Source organism: Lepidochelys kempii, chromosome 12, assembly GCF_965140265.1.
Source record: "Lepidochelys kempii isolate rLepKem1 chromosome 12, rLepKem1.hap2, whole genome shotgun sequence".
NCBI lineage: Eukaryota > Metazoa > Chordata > Testudines > Cheloniidae > Lepidochelys > Lepidochelys kempii.
Window position 1 is genome coordinate 6,297,173 of NC_133267.1, and position 15,487 is coordinate 6,312,659.

The 15,487-nt window shown below is 45.1% G+C and overlaps 1 protein-coding gene across 5 annotated transcripts in view; it reads left to right on the plus strand.

Annotated features, from left to right (window-relative positions):
• Positions 1-15,432, plus strand: part of LOC140896131 (diacylglycerol O-acyltransferase 1-like) — a 41,763-nt gene extending 26,331 nt beyond the window's left edge. For all 5 annotated transcript variants that reach the window (XM_073307352.1, XM_073307351.1, XM_073307349.1 and 2 more), the window contains 7 exons: positions 757-798; positions 896-940; positions 5,625-5,737; positions 10,427-10,492; positions 12,244-12,331; positions 13,776-13,838; positions 14,851-15,432. In XM_073307352.1, coding sequence (XP_073163453.1) covers positions 757-798; positions 896-940; positions 5,625-5,737; positions 10,427-10,492; positions 12,244-12,331; positions 13,776-13,838; positions 14,851-15,018 — 585 coding nt within the window. In that variant the 3' untranslated portion in view covers positions 15,019-15,432. The remainder of the gene's footprint in view (positions 1-756; positions 799-895; positions 941-5,624; positions 5,738-10,426; positions 10,493-12,243; positions 12,332-13,775; positions 13,839-14,850) is intronic.
• The last annotated feature ends 55 nt before the right edge of the window (positions 15,433-15,487 follow it).

Below are 15,487 nucleotides of genomic sequence, written 5' to 3' on the forward strand. Positions count from 1 at the left end.
CTAACACCCAGTTCATCAGCTCATCCCGTTCACTCTCTGTCCTCAGCAGTTGTCATCTGCCTTGTTGTCCAGTATTTTCCCTTCCACCGTTTGCTCCAAAATCCTTTTGCCTGTAGCGGTGGCAATTGAGTGCAGTGAAGGAGGAGGATTCACTTAGATGAGGATTTTTTTCAGTAATCAAGCATAATTTGTAGTGCATTAGTACAGTTTAATAATCCATCTAGTAAACTACTAACTTTACTAATGCACTTAGAGCTCTTATTACTGCATGTTCATCTAAGATGCCACCCTTTTGCATCATGATAGCAAGTGCTGAGGATTCTTTACCATGCTGATGTACCCCCGTACATTTGATTGTGTTCCGTTTGCTCCCAGCTAGAGAAGAGAGAGTACAAGCGCTTTGTACCCCCAAGCTTCAGTGATGCACACACTAATGCAGGGGGGTAGAGATTCCAGCTCCATATCCAAACTGATGCTGAAAGCATTATAGAACTTCATGGTCTTTACACCCGAAAGGGTGCTACCCATGAGAACAACAACAGTCAGCTGGCAGGTTGGGATGCAGCTGTTTAGCAGGGTGTCAGGTGTCCTCCTAGCTATTCAGTTGGTATGACAGCCCAGGAAGGGTTTGTATGCTACACAAGCTGCACTTGTGCTTTTTCATTATAGCAGAGACATAAAAGAATGAGTCACTTTACAATGCCTTGCAGAAAGAACTGTTTATATCCTCAATTCTGTGTTTATTTTTTGTTCCAGTGGATTGTACCAAATATTCATAAATCAATGAAGCCCATAAATGTAAGCAAATCACACCTGGTTATTTTCTTGAACCAAATTCTGACTCATTCAGACCAGGGCCAGAGATAACATTCATCTATTTTGTTTGTTTCTGCAGGAAATCGAGTCCACCCTGCTCACAGAATACATCTTAAAACTAGCGGTGAGGTCAATCTGCATGCTTTTCGATTCCAGGGTTAAGCTGATGTGTAACTATTAGAAATTTCCCTTTGGAATAGAAAACAAAGGAGATTTGGGAATGCCAGGGGTCCAGTAACCATGCTAGATCTATTCCCTTCTAGCTCTTTAATCTCACTTAGGGTTTTATATTGCTGTCCATCCCACAGCATCTGATTGCCTTCCATGTAAAATCAGGAGCAATAGTAAAGTCCCTAGTGGACTTCATGGACTCTCTGGCATGTCTCACTTTTTAGAGTCAAAACTTTATTTGAGGTATGGTATTTTCTTTTTTAAATTATTGTTCTGGGTAAGGGTTATTGGGCAGAAGAGGGTATCAGTGTTGAAGATTTTTGGGTACAAGGGGGTGCCAGTGTTGTGTCATTCTTACGATGGAATTACTTTTTTGAAGAAGAAGGTTTCGCAGCATTTCTGGAAGATCCTCAGAGTCTGGATTGGCCCAGTCTCCTCTCGGAGTTTATTCCATAGGCGGAGCCCCTCAGTTGAGAATGGTTTGTCCCTGCTTCTCATGTGCTTCATTGTGGGCTCTGTGATCTGCATTGTCCTAGCGGAGCACAGCTGTTGTCGTGGTTCAAAGATCAAAATTCGATCTTTGATGTAGCTAGGGTTTGATCCATTAATTGCTTTGAAAATAAGGACCAAGGCCTTAAATTGGCAGCAGAAGCTAACTGCGAGCCATTGGAGGGGCTTGAGCACTAGCCTGATACTCTCACAGCAGCCTAAGCCATGGAGAAGGTGGGCAGTTATATTCTATACCATCTAGAGCTTGTGCATGGTTTTCACATTCTGCTTCACATACCTGTAGGTGACATGTGCATGGATCGGTGTTGGCAGGTCTTCATCTGGGAGGAGGGGACAAAATTTCCTATAGTGAGCTGGAGTGAAAACCCTTGTGTTAAGTTAGCAGTTATTTCTTTTCCACAAACACTAACCTCTCTCACTGATATGTGGGAAAGACCTCTCCATCCCTGGTGGAGCCCTAACCTTCCTCCACTTTCCCCTGTTTTACACTATGTCTGTTCATAGCTGTGTAGCTTCCCCTTCCAAGGCCTGTCAACAGTCCGCATGCTTCTGGCCAAGGTGCTGCGGGAAGGGCGGCCAGCACATCCCTCGGCCCACGCCGCTTCCCGCAGCCCGCATTGGCCTGGAGCGGCGAACCGCGGCCAGGGGGAGCTGCGATCGGCCGAACCTGTGGACGCGGCAGGTAAACAAACTGGCCCGGCCCGCTGGGGCTTTCCCTGATCAAGTGGCGGACCGGCTTTGAGAACCACTGGTCTATACCATTCTCTAGCTTTTAAAGCTCTTTGGGATCCCTCAGGATGAAAAGTGCTTTGCAAGTGAAAGACCTGGTCTACACACAGATTTTGTACCAATATAATTATTTTTGGTTTGGGGTGTTCTTTTTTTTAAACTCAAATAGTTATTCTGGTTGAATCCGTAGTATAGATGCAGGTATAGCTGTAGAAAGCTGCCTTATACTAGGATAGCCTATTTCCCTTCCTGCGTACAGTAAAATTTATCCTGGCATAGCCCCTTAGTGTGAATGCAGTGTACACTGAGAGAAGGAATTTTTATGCTGGCGTAGAAACGCCACCTCCCCAGACGACGTTAGCTATGTCAGCAGAAGCACTCTTCTGTCGGCACAGCAGCATCTACACTGGGGACTTTGTCAGCATAGCTAAATTGCTAGGGATTGTGGCTTTTTCACTGACGTAGCTATGCTGGGATTAGTTTTATTTAGGTATAGACCAAGCCTAAGCAGTACTGATAAAAGCACCTTTATTCCAGTCTAACTGCATCCACCCATGGGGATAGTACTGCTCCACCGGTGTAGTTAAAGCGGTATGTCTTTTGTGTGTAGACGAGGCCTAAAATGATATTATCTCTTACAAGAATACAGAGAAAACAAAACATTGAAGGTGGGACCATGGTTAATGGATGAGTATTTCCCTGTTGGAATCCTGGAGGGTACAAGAGGAATGTATTTGATTCATTCTAGTTCATATTACATTTTTATCCATACTGCAGATAAAAAATCTACCCTGCCCTCCCACATTGAGCCATCTCCGCAGGTCACAACTCAGTCCAGATCTATGACAAGTGTTGGCACAACTGCCTGGAAGAGTTTGCCTGTCCTCTGCCTGACTCCAGCCAGTTACTCACTCTCTGTGTTCGCTAGGTTCAGTTCCAAAATTCATAGAATCATAGAATATCAGGGTTGGAAGGGACCCCAGAAGGTCATCTAGTCCAACCCCCTGCTCAAAGCAGGACCAATTCCCAGTTAAATCATCCCAGCCAGGGCTTTGTCAAGCCTGACCTTAAAAACCTCTAAGGAAGGAGATTCTACCACCTCCCTAGGTAACGCATTCCAGTGTTTCACCACCCTCTTAGTGAAAAAGTTTTTCCTAATATCCAATCTAAACCTCCCCCACTGCAACTTGAGACCATTACTCCTCGTTCTGTCATCTGCTACCATTGAGAACAGTCTAGAGCCATCCTCTTTGGAACCCCCTTTCAGGTAGTTGAAAGCAGCTATCAAATCCCCCCTCATTCTTCTCTTCTGCAGGCTAAACAATCCCAGCTCCCTCAGCCTCTCCTCATAACTCATGTGTTCCAGTCCCCTAATCATTTTTGTTGCCCTTCGCTGGACTCTCTCCAATTTATCCACATCCTTCTTGAAGTGTGGGGCCCAAAACTGGACACAGTACTCCAGATGAGGCCTCACCAATGTCGAATAGAGGGGAACGATCACGTCCCTCGATCTGCTCGCTATGCCCCTACTTATACATCCCAAAATGCCATTGGCCTTCTTGGCAACAAGGGCTCACTGCTGACTCATATCCAGCTTCTCGTCCACTGTCACCCCTAGGTCCTTTTCCGCAGAACTGCTGCCTAGCCATTCGGTCCCTAGTCTGTAGCTGTGCATTGGGTTCTTCCGTCCTAAGTGCAGGACCCTGCACTTATCCTTATTGAACCTCATCAGATTCCTTTTGGCCCAATCTTCCAATTGGTCTAGGTCCTTCTGTATCCTATCCCTCCCCTCCAGCGTATCTACCACTCCTCCCAGTTTAGTATCATCCGCAAATTTGCTGAGAGTGCAATCCACACCATCCTCCAGATCATTTATGAAGATATTGAATAAAACCGGCCCCAGGACCGACCCTTGGGGCACTCCACTTGATACCGGCTGCCAACTAGACATGGAGCCATTGATCACTACCCGTTGAGCCCGACAATCTAGCCAGCTTTCTACCCACCTTATAGTGCATTCATCCAGCCCATACTTCCTTAACTTGCTGACAAGAATACTATGGGAGACCGTGTCAAAAGCTTTGCTAAAGTCAAGAAACAATACATCCACTGCTTTCCCTTCATCCACAGAACCAGTAATCTCATCATAAAAGGCGATTAGATTAGTCAGGCATGACCTTCCCTTGGTGAATCCATGCTGGCTGTTCCTGATCACTTTCCTCTCATGCAAGTGCTTCAGGATTGATTCTTTGAGGACCTGCTCCATGATTTTTCCAGGGACTGAGGTGAGGCTGACTGGCCTGTAGTTCCCAGGATCTTCCTTCTTCCCTTTTTTAAAGATTGGCACTACATTAGCCTTTTTCCAGTCATCCGGGACTTCCCCGGTTCGCCACGAGTTTTCAAAGATAATGGCCAGTGGCTCTGCAATCACAGCCGCCAATTCCTTCAGCACTCTCGGATGCAACTCGTCCGGCCCCATGGACTTGTGCACGTCCAGCTTTTCTAAATAGTCCCTAACCGCCTCTATCTCCACAGAGGGCTGGCCATCTCTTCCGCATTTTGTGATGCCCAGCGCAGCAGTCTGGGAGCTGACCTTGTTAGTGAAAACAGAGGCAAAAAAAGCATTGAGTACATTAGCTTTTTCCACATCCTCTGTCACTAGGTTGCCTCCCTCATTCAGTAAGGGGCCCACACATTCCTTGGCTTTCTTCTTGTTGCCAGCATACCTGAAGAAACCCTTCTTGTTACTCTTGACATCTCTGGCTAGCTGCAGCTCCAGGTGCGATTTGGCCCTCCTGATAACATTCCTACATGCCCGAGCAATATTTTTATACTCTTCCCTGGTCATATGTCCAACCTTCCACTTCCTGTAAGCTTCTTTTTTATGTTTAAGATCCGCTAGGATTTCACCATTAAGCCAAGCTGGTCGCCTGCCATATTTACTATTCTTTCGACTCATCAGGATGGTTTGTCCCTGTAACCTCAACAGGGATTCCTTGAAATACAGCCAGCTCTCCTGGACTCCTTTCCCCTTCAAGTTAGTCCCCCAGGGGATCCTGGCCATCCGTTCCCTGAGGGAGTCGAAGTCTGCTTTCCTGAATTACCTCATTACACACCATAGGCCCATATAGTTTCTCAGTTTCCTGCCTTGCATTAGTCTATGAGCTTTATTTATATTTGAATCATTTTCATGTGTTTCTTTATATTAATCATATTTAAAAGCCTGTCTCCATTGCATTGGTTGCAACTGGATACTTTAAATCCAGGAGAAGGTAGATCTCTTTATGAGAGCAGTTGCTGTGGCAAGGGCCAGTTTATATCTGATTATAGTGAAGCAGTGCTGGAGGAGTGGCACTGTACAGGAGGGAAGGATTGTTTTTATTATGTTTCCCACACAGGTGCCAAATCATTTCATCTGGCTGATCTTTTTTTATTGGTACTTTCACTCCTGCCTCAACTGCCTTGCAGAACTGCTTCGATTTGGAGACCGGCAATTTTATCTAGACTGGTGGTAAGGTGTCTTTTACCTCTTGTCAAAACAGATCGCTGTTGCTTAATAGAATCAGACTGCTATGTGTCATGCTTAATGTCAGTGGGGAGATTGTATTCCAAAAAAAGAGGGATCTGATTGGCTGGCAAAGGTTCTACCTGTACAAGTATCTGGCATGACTGACTGAATTTCTGTAACTGTTCGTCAGTTAGCATTGTTAGATAACAATGGGGCTGGGAAAAGCAAGGTAAGGAATTTAAAATACAGCTGTAGATGCTCTGTTGCTTTGCACCTTGTGCAGTCATTTACACAATGGAAATAGGATGTTAAAAGGTCACCTAATCAGACAGACAGTGATTTACACCACACTTCGCATGCGTGTAAGTGATGTCCCAAGAATCTGCCTCATAAACTCTACAAATATACTTTAACTTTTACCGCTACCTGCAGAAATAGACATTGGATCTGTTAAAATAAGATTCAGATAAGGTCCACAAATCTAGGCTTTACCTTACTTTGACTAATTCCCTGTGGAAGCAGAAAACAGAAGTCAGCAGCTGAAAGTAACAAGTGTTTTGGCATCTGTTTCTTGTTTCCACTGCCATTTGCACAGAAGGTGGACTTGTGAAAACAAGATACAGGAACGTTCAAAAACAAAGTCTACGCTTTAAACCATTGCCTGATTTTCACTGATCTGACCTCTATTTCCAGAAAAGCTGGTAATGTTAGTATCACTAGCAACCGATAGGGATTCCAGGTGCTGGCTTTTCCTGGCAAGATCTAGTTCGCATAAGTAGCTGAAAAGCCTGCAGTACTTCAGATTGGAAAAGGATATTTTTCATTTAAAAAAACAACTTTGGGTTCTTTTAAAAAAAATCAAATAGTTTATTTAATTTTCAAACAGACAGTTGTACCCAGACATGCCTACTTTTCAGGTACTGTCGTTGAATTCTCTGTGCTTTTGGCTCTCAACAGGGTAAAATGACACACCTTCCTGTGTATTATTATTTATATATAGTATATGTGTCATAGAATATAGAGTAATTATTCTGTTGATACTCATTTCCTAAGCATTGGTATAGAAAATATTTTAAAGTTGTTGGCACACAGAGATGTCAGTTACAGCCTAACTATGCTGCTGTTGAGAACAGGTGTATGCATGTATACAGTTAAGCAATGAGTCATGGCCTGCAGGGGTGGAAGGGATGGTCTGCATACTGTGGATGGATCAGGCGATATGAAGCAAGCAAGAATGATTCCAGCCTCCCAAGAAATGGCATAATCCACCTGCAGTGTCTGAGTGGATTTACGAGATGCAACTTATGAAAAGGATATAAAGAACCACGATACTTTGGTCTTTGTTGGGCATTAATGAGGTGAATTCTTTTACCAACAATCAGAAAGGTGCATGTATAGAAAGTGCTCCAAAGCCATTCCATAGATCTACTGGTCTAATCCCTGCAGTAGGTAGGAAAATTAAGGCAGTGATTTCAGTGGGAGGATTTCAGTACAGTACATAGGCTTGTTGCAGGACCCCTAGCAGGGTCTGCCTCTGAGTCAGACGTTGGATCCAGGGTTCCCCAATTTCAGCTGGAGGCAGGAGAAGGAGCAGTTGGCAAGGCTTGACATGGTGCTGTCTACAGGACCCAGTTATGCAGGTTTAAGGCATAGGCAAACTAAGTATGTGCCTCGGGCCCAAATTCATGGGGCAGGGCAAAGTGAACCCAGACTCCATTAACCCAATGGCAAGTCACTACCCCCAGGGACAAATACTTTGTAAGTGTAAATATTAAGCTACAGCACTGCCAACCCCAAGTGTTCAAAAATCATGAATCAGGCCTCAAAAAACATAAGATTGGCTCAAAAATGAGATTTTAAAAAACCCAAAACTTTTGGTTCTTTTTAGTTGCCTTCTGGTAGTTGAGTCTTTAGAGTCCACGTTTTCCATTTTTGCTCTGCAGACATCAGGGCTAGAAACTTATTTTTTTAAAAAAGCTGAGATTCTCCCATATTCATCTGACTCCAGGAGTTGGAGTTTTAAGACACACACCAGATATCATGAGTCTCAGAGACTGTGTCATCTTGTTGTAAGCTCCAGGTGGTAAATTCTTTATAACTACAGTATAAATTAAATGTAAGCTAGCTCCAAAGATACAGCATTCAAGAGAACCACAAGATGATAGTTAATAGAGTGTCATCAGGGTAAGTTCTGTTTGTATGCATAATCTTCTGGTGCTGGTGTAAGCATTGTCAGGAAAACCAGAATGTTATACTCTAGAAGAGTGGGTGAGAGGCAGGAAGTGCAGTAGGTGGCAGATACCTCTTCATCATTTTGATTGACTGATGATTCCACCTATCTCAAGTTGCCAAAGCTGTACAAGGGAAAGGAGGAATGGCTGCAGGTTAAATTAGGTAACTGAAAAGTTTGAAGTAAAATTATGCTCTGCAGCATCTGCACACAATGTATAAAGGATTCATGCTGATCGGGTCTAGAAGATACAAGGTGTGAGATCTGCAGGAAGAAGAGTCTATTTTCTTTCATTTTTTAAAATTGGTTTGCTGTTCTCAGTCATCCTTTACAATATCTGGAGGAGGCATGCTAACCTCTGCAGCTCTTTTAGATATTGAATTTAGCTGAAATAAAAAACTCCTGCCTTTCAGGGCTCTCTCTTCCCTGTATGTTTCCATACCCAATACCTTAGTCTTTCCTTTCTACAATTAGGTCTGATGACTGATTCATTGACAATGAGAGACCTAAAATATTAACCTCATTGTCACAGTTCAAGGCAACTGCACTTGTATTTCCCTGACATGGAAAACCAAGGGCACCTCTCTTGGGCAGAGACCCACATCTCACTCCCTTCTGACGAGGGATTTTAAGGCTGCACAGTTTCATGGCTTACACTGAGATATCGCCAGAAAGCCGGACTGCTTAAAAGCCAAGTGCCTGTGCTTTGCTGTCTCCCTGAGGGCTCTGACCAATGTATCACCCACAGTGTCAAGCGACCACACAGCTCCTTCTAAGCAAGCATATTTATTCTTAAGGTAAAAGCATTACAGAGAAACCATATTAAAACAATACAAGAACCTACACCTGTGCTAGAATGCTTACCAGAGATCACCCCCAAGTCCAGCCTAGGGCTCTGGTAGGTTTTAGTATTTCAGACCCACAACAGGGTTTTCCCAATGGAAACAAGTTCATCTGTCTTAGATCCAGAACAGAGACTGGACAGATCAGCTGTTTCTTTGTACAGCTCCAGCCTTTGATCTCAGGCTTCTGTAACAGGTAATTAGCAGACAGTGACCCTCTCCTCAAGGCATAGTGTCCAAACGGGTTTTTGCATAACCAGAACTGCGGAATTTGTATTAATTTCTCCCTAGGGATTCCTGAGGAAACCCACTTCACACTTACTGTCCCTAAAGTCCATACTTCTCTAGTTCATTTCCAATTTAGTCTTGTAAACTCCCAGGTCTCACATCTGTCACATCTCCCCCCTAGAATTGTTACATACAATTCCAGCCCACAATAATACATAAATGTAATATAATAAGGTCTTTCAAGGATATTGCAGGAAATTGCCATATCTGTCACACACAGCACTTAGTGGTTTCGTAGCTTAGCAGAATACATCATGTGTAGGGCTCCGTGTTTCACAGAGGTCGCAGAAGTCACGGAATCTGTGACTTCTGCGACCTCCGTGACTTTTGCAGCGGCTGGTGTGGTTGACCCCAGGGCCGCCCAAGCACCTGGCCCTGGGGCTAGCTACTCAGATGGTCCTGGGGCCAGTTACACTGGCCACAGTTGGAGCGGCTCTTCAGCCAGCCGCTTGGGCGGTCCCTGGCCCCGGGGCCAGTCGCACTGGCCGGTGCTCTGGTGACCCTGGGCAGCTGGCTCTGGGGACCGCCTGAGCAGCAGTCCCAGGAGCAGTGGGAGCAGCCACAGCTTGGTGGCTCCTGGCAGTGGTCCCAGGCGGCTGGAGCAGCGGCTGGCCCTGTCCGTTCTCCCCCCAGCAGCGGCTGGAGCAGCAACTGGCCCCCTGGGGCTCTCCCTCCAGCGGTGGCCAGAGCAGTGGCTAGCCCCCTGAGACTCCTCCCCCCCCCCAGTAGCTGGTGCCATGGGCTCCTGCTCCCCCTGGCAGCGTCCCTCCCCCCAACATTCAATCATGTGTATTTATGGTATAAGTCACGGACAGGTCACGGGCCGTGATTTTTTGTTTCTTGCCCATGACCTGTCCATGACTTTTACTAAAAATACCTGTGATTAAATAATAGCCTTAATCATGTGTCGTCGTTAAGTGTGAGATAATTGGCTCCCAAGTTCTAGATCTGGTAAAAATGATGGGCTTACCACTGGAGGGATGTATGCATGCCCATCAACTGCAGAGTAGTCACATGTGTGAGTCAGTGGCTTTAACTGCACACTACTCCAGGGTGCACTTGATTTTTTTTAAACCCTCCTACCGTAAATAGCAAGCATGGCATTTATTTCTGATTCCAGGGGTTACATGACAGAGAATACCAAAGCCCTTATCCGGAGGTTATTTCAGTAGTGCCATGGAAGGTGCAGTCATAATCAGCAGGCTGACAGCTGCATTTTGATTTTTGGTGAAACAAAATTGGTGCTGAAAAACGTGTGTCTGGTAGAGTGGGCGTATGCTCTTCTTTCTGTGCTTTACAAAGACGTCCCTTCTGCTTGCTCTGTCCTTGTAGGAATGCAGACTCCGTCTTACAGTTCTGGTCCAGATGGAATATCCCCGCCCACAAGTGGCTAGACAGGTACAAAAATGAGTCCTGCATTTCCCAGTTAAGATTCAGCGTCAGTGAGGAGATGAAATATTGCTGCTGGGAATCCATAATAATAATAATAATTGATTTCCTTTGTGAAGGATTAAATCACCATGAATGGGCCTGTTTGCCTGCTGTATCACACCAGCAGATCTGCTGGCTTGAAATTTAACTCTCAGACATTGCAATTAAGCCTTGACATTTAAGCATAATTAATGGGTGATCTTTAAATTTCAGGTGGTCGTGGAGGAATAGCAGGGTGCTGGAGGAAATGTAACAGTTTTGTTAAGTTAAACACTTTAAAATAATTGGAAGGATCTAGCATATGCTGCTGAGAATGGGATCTTCAGGAATAATACAGCAACCCTATAGACCAAATCCTGTCCCCTCTGCAGTTGCAGGGGGTTCTGATCTCTGCAGTTCCAGTTGTGGGGGATGCAATTTGGGAACCTTTTCCTTATCAGGGAATGTGGAACCCTTTTGCATCACAGACCTCTGCTCCATGAGGGTTTCCTTGAGACTTCACCCCAATGTGTAGATGGTCAGGGATGGGCCAGGGAATGTGCAGTATGGTGGATCTGCCATTCTATGGATTTCCCAGTCACTTTCCCTGTGCAGATGGGATATGTTGGCTGCAGGGGCTATTGAGAGAGGTTGGGAGAAAGGATTCCTTAGCACTGAGATTCCCCAGCATGCAGCCCAGCTATCCCAGCTGTACGCGGGCTCTGATCTGGTTCTACATCTCAAACAGGTAGAGTCTGTGTCTATTGAAACTGGTAGCTCTTATAGTACCTTCTGGTGCAGGTTCAAAACGCTAAACAGGTGGCTGTGTTCCAACCTAAAAGCCTCTTTAACTTTGGGAGGATAGATAGTGACCTGTTAGTCCACTGGGGCCTGTGCTAAAGTGACTCCTGCTCCTCGTGAAGCCGGTACTGCTCCATTCACACATTACCTGGGCATAACCTGAGAGTTCCTTGTTGTGATGGTCTAAGTCACGTTAGCAGGGTAACAAGTCTGAAGAGCTGTGTAATCTTTCTAACTCCGACGGTGCAGAGAATCAAACACCCTGACCTCCTTAACGCTGCCCACCACCAACGTACTGCGCAAGAAGCAGGGCCACTCTTATAGGTAAAAGCTATTGCCAAGATTTTCAAAAATGGGGTTCTACGCTCACATTTAGGCAGCGAAATAAGTGGCCTGATTTTGATTCAGCTGACTTCAGTGGCAACTACTGCTGCTCAGCACCTTTGAAAATCAAACCAGGCCACTCATTTTCAGTACCTTAAATATGAACTTGGAAGTGACAGGAATAACCCCTTCCTGAAAACCTTGGCCTCTTTGTGTAATTGTATTTTCGATGCATGTTCATTAAAAGATATGGAGGAACCACTAAGCTACTAAGATCCATGTGGAAGCTCACAGGAAAGTCAATGGAGGTTGCAACTTACCAGCAACAGCCATTTCAGTGCAGTTACTCTTCTCCCTAGCTCCTTCTGTCACTGCGTAGGGCTAAAGGGCAGGAAAATAATAAATAGTGCTTTTGTTAAGTCAAAATAGTTGTCCTGTGAGCCAAACTCTGCACTTATTTACTGGTGTAAATCTGGAGTATCTCAGCTGACTTCAGTGGAGTTACTCTGGTATAAGATACATAGACAGCTCTGTCGGACTAACACTGATACTAATGGCTGACTGCACCAGGAAACAGTGTAAGTAACTCTTTTTCTTTTGGCTTGTGTACATAGACATGTATACAGGCCCTTGCTGCATCACGGCTATGACAAGTGGCAGGCCCGAATGACAGTATTCCTACTCTCTGCATGTTTCTATGAGGTAGGTCACAACAGCACTGATCTAAGCATCAGCAAGGGGGCACTGTCCTGAGACCACAAATGACTGTCATTGACTTTTAACAGATCACTCACTCAAACTGCGAAATCTGCGAAGATCCTAATGGTCTCTCTTCAATAAGAGTCTCTTCTACAGACCCCAATCTGTGCTGTGTGTGCTGGGTATGCTAGCTGAGACGCATTTAGCATATGGGACTAAATGGATTGGCAATGTCAATGGCGGTGTAAGTTAGACAGAAAATGGGTTTAAGTGCCAAAGTAGGCTAAGCTTCACCAGTCGAATCCATCAGTTGTGCAAGGAGTCTCACTCCACTTCGTCAGACAGTGACCCCGGGCCTCATAAGGGGTGTGGCTGTAAAATGGGGTGTGGTCAGTTAAAAAGAGGGCATGGCCAGAGGAAAGTGCTACTGAGACAGGTTAGCAGGTGTAGACATGCCAATTTCCCAGCCTAGAAAATTTTCCGGAAAAATTAACTCCTTGAATATGGGACTTTTCCCCACTGAAAAATACGTCACTAGTAACTGATGATCCACGCCGTGCTGAGGATGCTCTGTTTTCTTTGCAGGTCTGTGCAGCTTTCCTCGTTCCAGTTTTCTCTAGGGCTATCCCCCATTTCAGGGCTGACCTCTAGCACTGGGCCCCTGGGACGTTCCATTGTTTTAATAGTTCATAACAAAGGTTCTGAGTCACTCTGTATCCTGCACTGTCACTGTGAGCCCAGTTCTGAAGAGCCTGCTCAGGTGTCTGCTCATCTGGACTCATGAAGCCTTGGGGAATAGTAGAACAACCCTATTCCTGCAGACGGTGGGTGGCCACATGACCTGTTACCTAACGCACCTGTCACAGCCTCTTTTGCCTCCATGGCCAGGGTGCAGCATAGGTGCAGTTACTGCTGCTCTGGACACCAGAAACACCTGCCTTGCGACTGTCAGAGACTGTCATGGGGGAACTGGGCCCAAGGCTGACAGGCCCCTGGTCAGAGACAGCCCAGCAGCTGTGCAAGCCATGCTGCTGCTGCTGCATGCAGGGCTGGGGCCAGAGGGCTAAGGAGGCTTCCCTGTATATACTCCTGGTTCTTGGCATTTAGCTGTCCCAGTGACAGTGCTTTAGAACTGGACAGAGCACGTGAGCTCAGGCTGATGCCAGCAATGCTGGCTGTCCTGTGCCCCACCCTGGTCCCTATGGTCAGTGCATTAGGCTGGTAGTTCTTTACGAGCTCTGCATCTCAGAAGGCTTTCTTTCCCCTTCTTCACTCCTTTGACTATGAAGGAAATGTATCAACATCACTCCTTCCTTAGGAAAAAGTCCTATTGAAGCCGTGTCAGGATCAGGCCCTTCACACTCCACTGCTTATTATAGTAAAGAGCAGAGTCTTATAGTCTCATTCAGGGCAGTGCGCCTCAGATCCTTGCTTTTGTCTTTTTCAGTATCTAATTGCCATCCCACTGAAGATGTTCCGGTTTTGGATGTTTTTTGCTATGGCAGCCCAGGTATGCTAAGATGGAAACTCTGCCAATGAATGTATATCTAACAGGGAGTGGTTACCAAGCTCTTTGTACTGTTGCTGCTAACTAGCGATGATCTTTATAATTAAGGCATGAAGCTTTTTAGTTTAAACCACGAGTGAAAGCTTTGCCAAGCCCAGGGTTTCTGGTGAGCATTGGGCAGGCTGTTCCTGCCCGCCATAGTTCACGCTGGGGAGCTACACTACAAAATGTTTTTGAGCTGTCGCTTTCTGACATGCAGTAAAGATGCTAAAAAAACCTGTACCCCAGTTTTATTTTTATGGCAAAAAATGCCAAACATCAGAAATCTTGGCTTATAAACCCCTCCGAGAGAAATCTTTCCTTGTTCTTTGGTTTCTTTGGTATAATGTTTAGAGCCATTGGCGATCTGAGAAGAAATGTACCAAATTCTGCAGTAATTTAACCCTGAACAGTTTATAAAATCTTTTTAAGCCAACAAGAAAAAACCTTATTGTGGTCTTGTAACCAGCTCAGTGAAACTCGCTCAGGCCACGTACACTATAGTTCCACCTGGTTTTAAAACCTGTTGAATTTTGAGGGTTAATTTCCTCAGTGTAACGATCGCTCTTTTGCTATGATGGTTTCTGTGGTGCAGAATTTGTTCCCCCCTGAAATCTTATTTAATCTCTCCCTACCTTTAAAAACCATCTTCAAGCCTTTCTGTTCCAACAGTGACTTTTAGTCTGACATCTGTTGGCTTTCTGTACAGGACCCTTTCCTTCTCCTTGTGACTGCTTAGCTGTTAAGCTATTAGCAGGTGGTCTCTTTAATGATTTTTTAAAAATTTAATTATGCTGTGCACAGACCCAGGACACTTTGGCAAAGGGAAGTGTTAGAAAGAAAATGAGACGTTGTTATATAAAAGTCCATTCATTTTGAACCTGTTCTCTAATTAAGGGCACTTGCACCATTTAGAAAACGGTAGGAACTACTGGGAAGAATGTTGTTAGTGACTTGTGTTTTCTTCTCCCTACAGGTCCCACTGGCTTGTCTAATGAAAAGGCTTTTTGGTGGTAATTTTGGCAACATCTTCATGTGGATCAGTCTGGTCTTGGGTCCTCCCCTCATGATGCTCTTGTATTTTCATGACTATTACATCCAGCACCATCGGAAGGATTCAAGCTGGAGACTGTTTTTTTTCTAATCGACCCCAGTCCTAGTTCCCTTGTGCTCTCTGTCTGTCTGTCTTTATGTATGACAGAGGCACCCAAACTTGGCTCAGATTAGAACCACAGACTGAAGCCACCCTTTTCTTTAATATGGGAGGGGTGGCCCAGGCCTGCAATGCTCCTTCTGGCCACTAGGCTGGAGATACAGAATTGCATGCTGGTCTCCCCCGCATATTGAAGATGAGTGAGTGCAGAGCTCTGTGGGCCACATGTATTTGTTTACTTTGGCCACCTCTGATCCCTTTGTCTCTTTAATAGCAAGTTGATCTTTGGCTCCTGCAGGATTGACTTTAAAGAATACCTGCAAAAGTCCGGTAACAGCTCTGGAGATAAATATACATTATAGTGGATGTTCTTTATTCATATTAAAATCCTGCTGTTTATGATAACATCTTGCCTGAGAAATGAATTTAAGAATCAGGTAAAACCTAATACTGTTTCCTT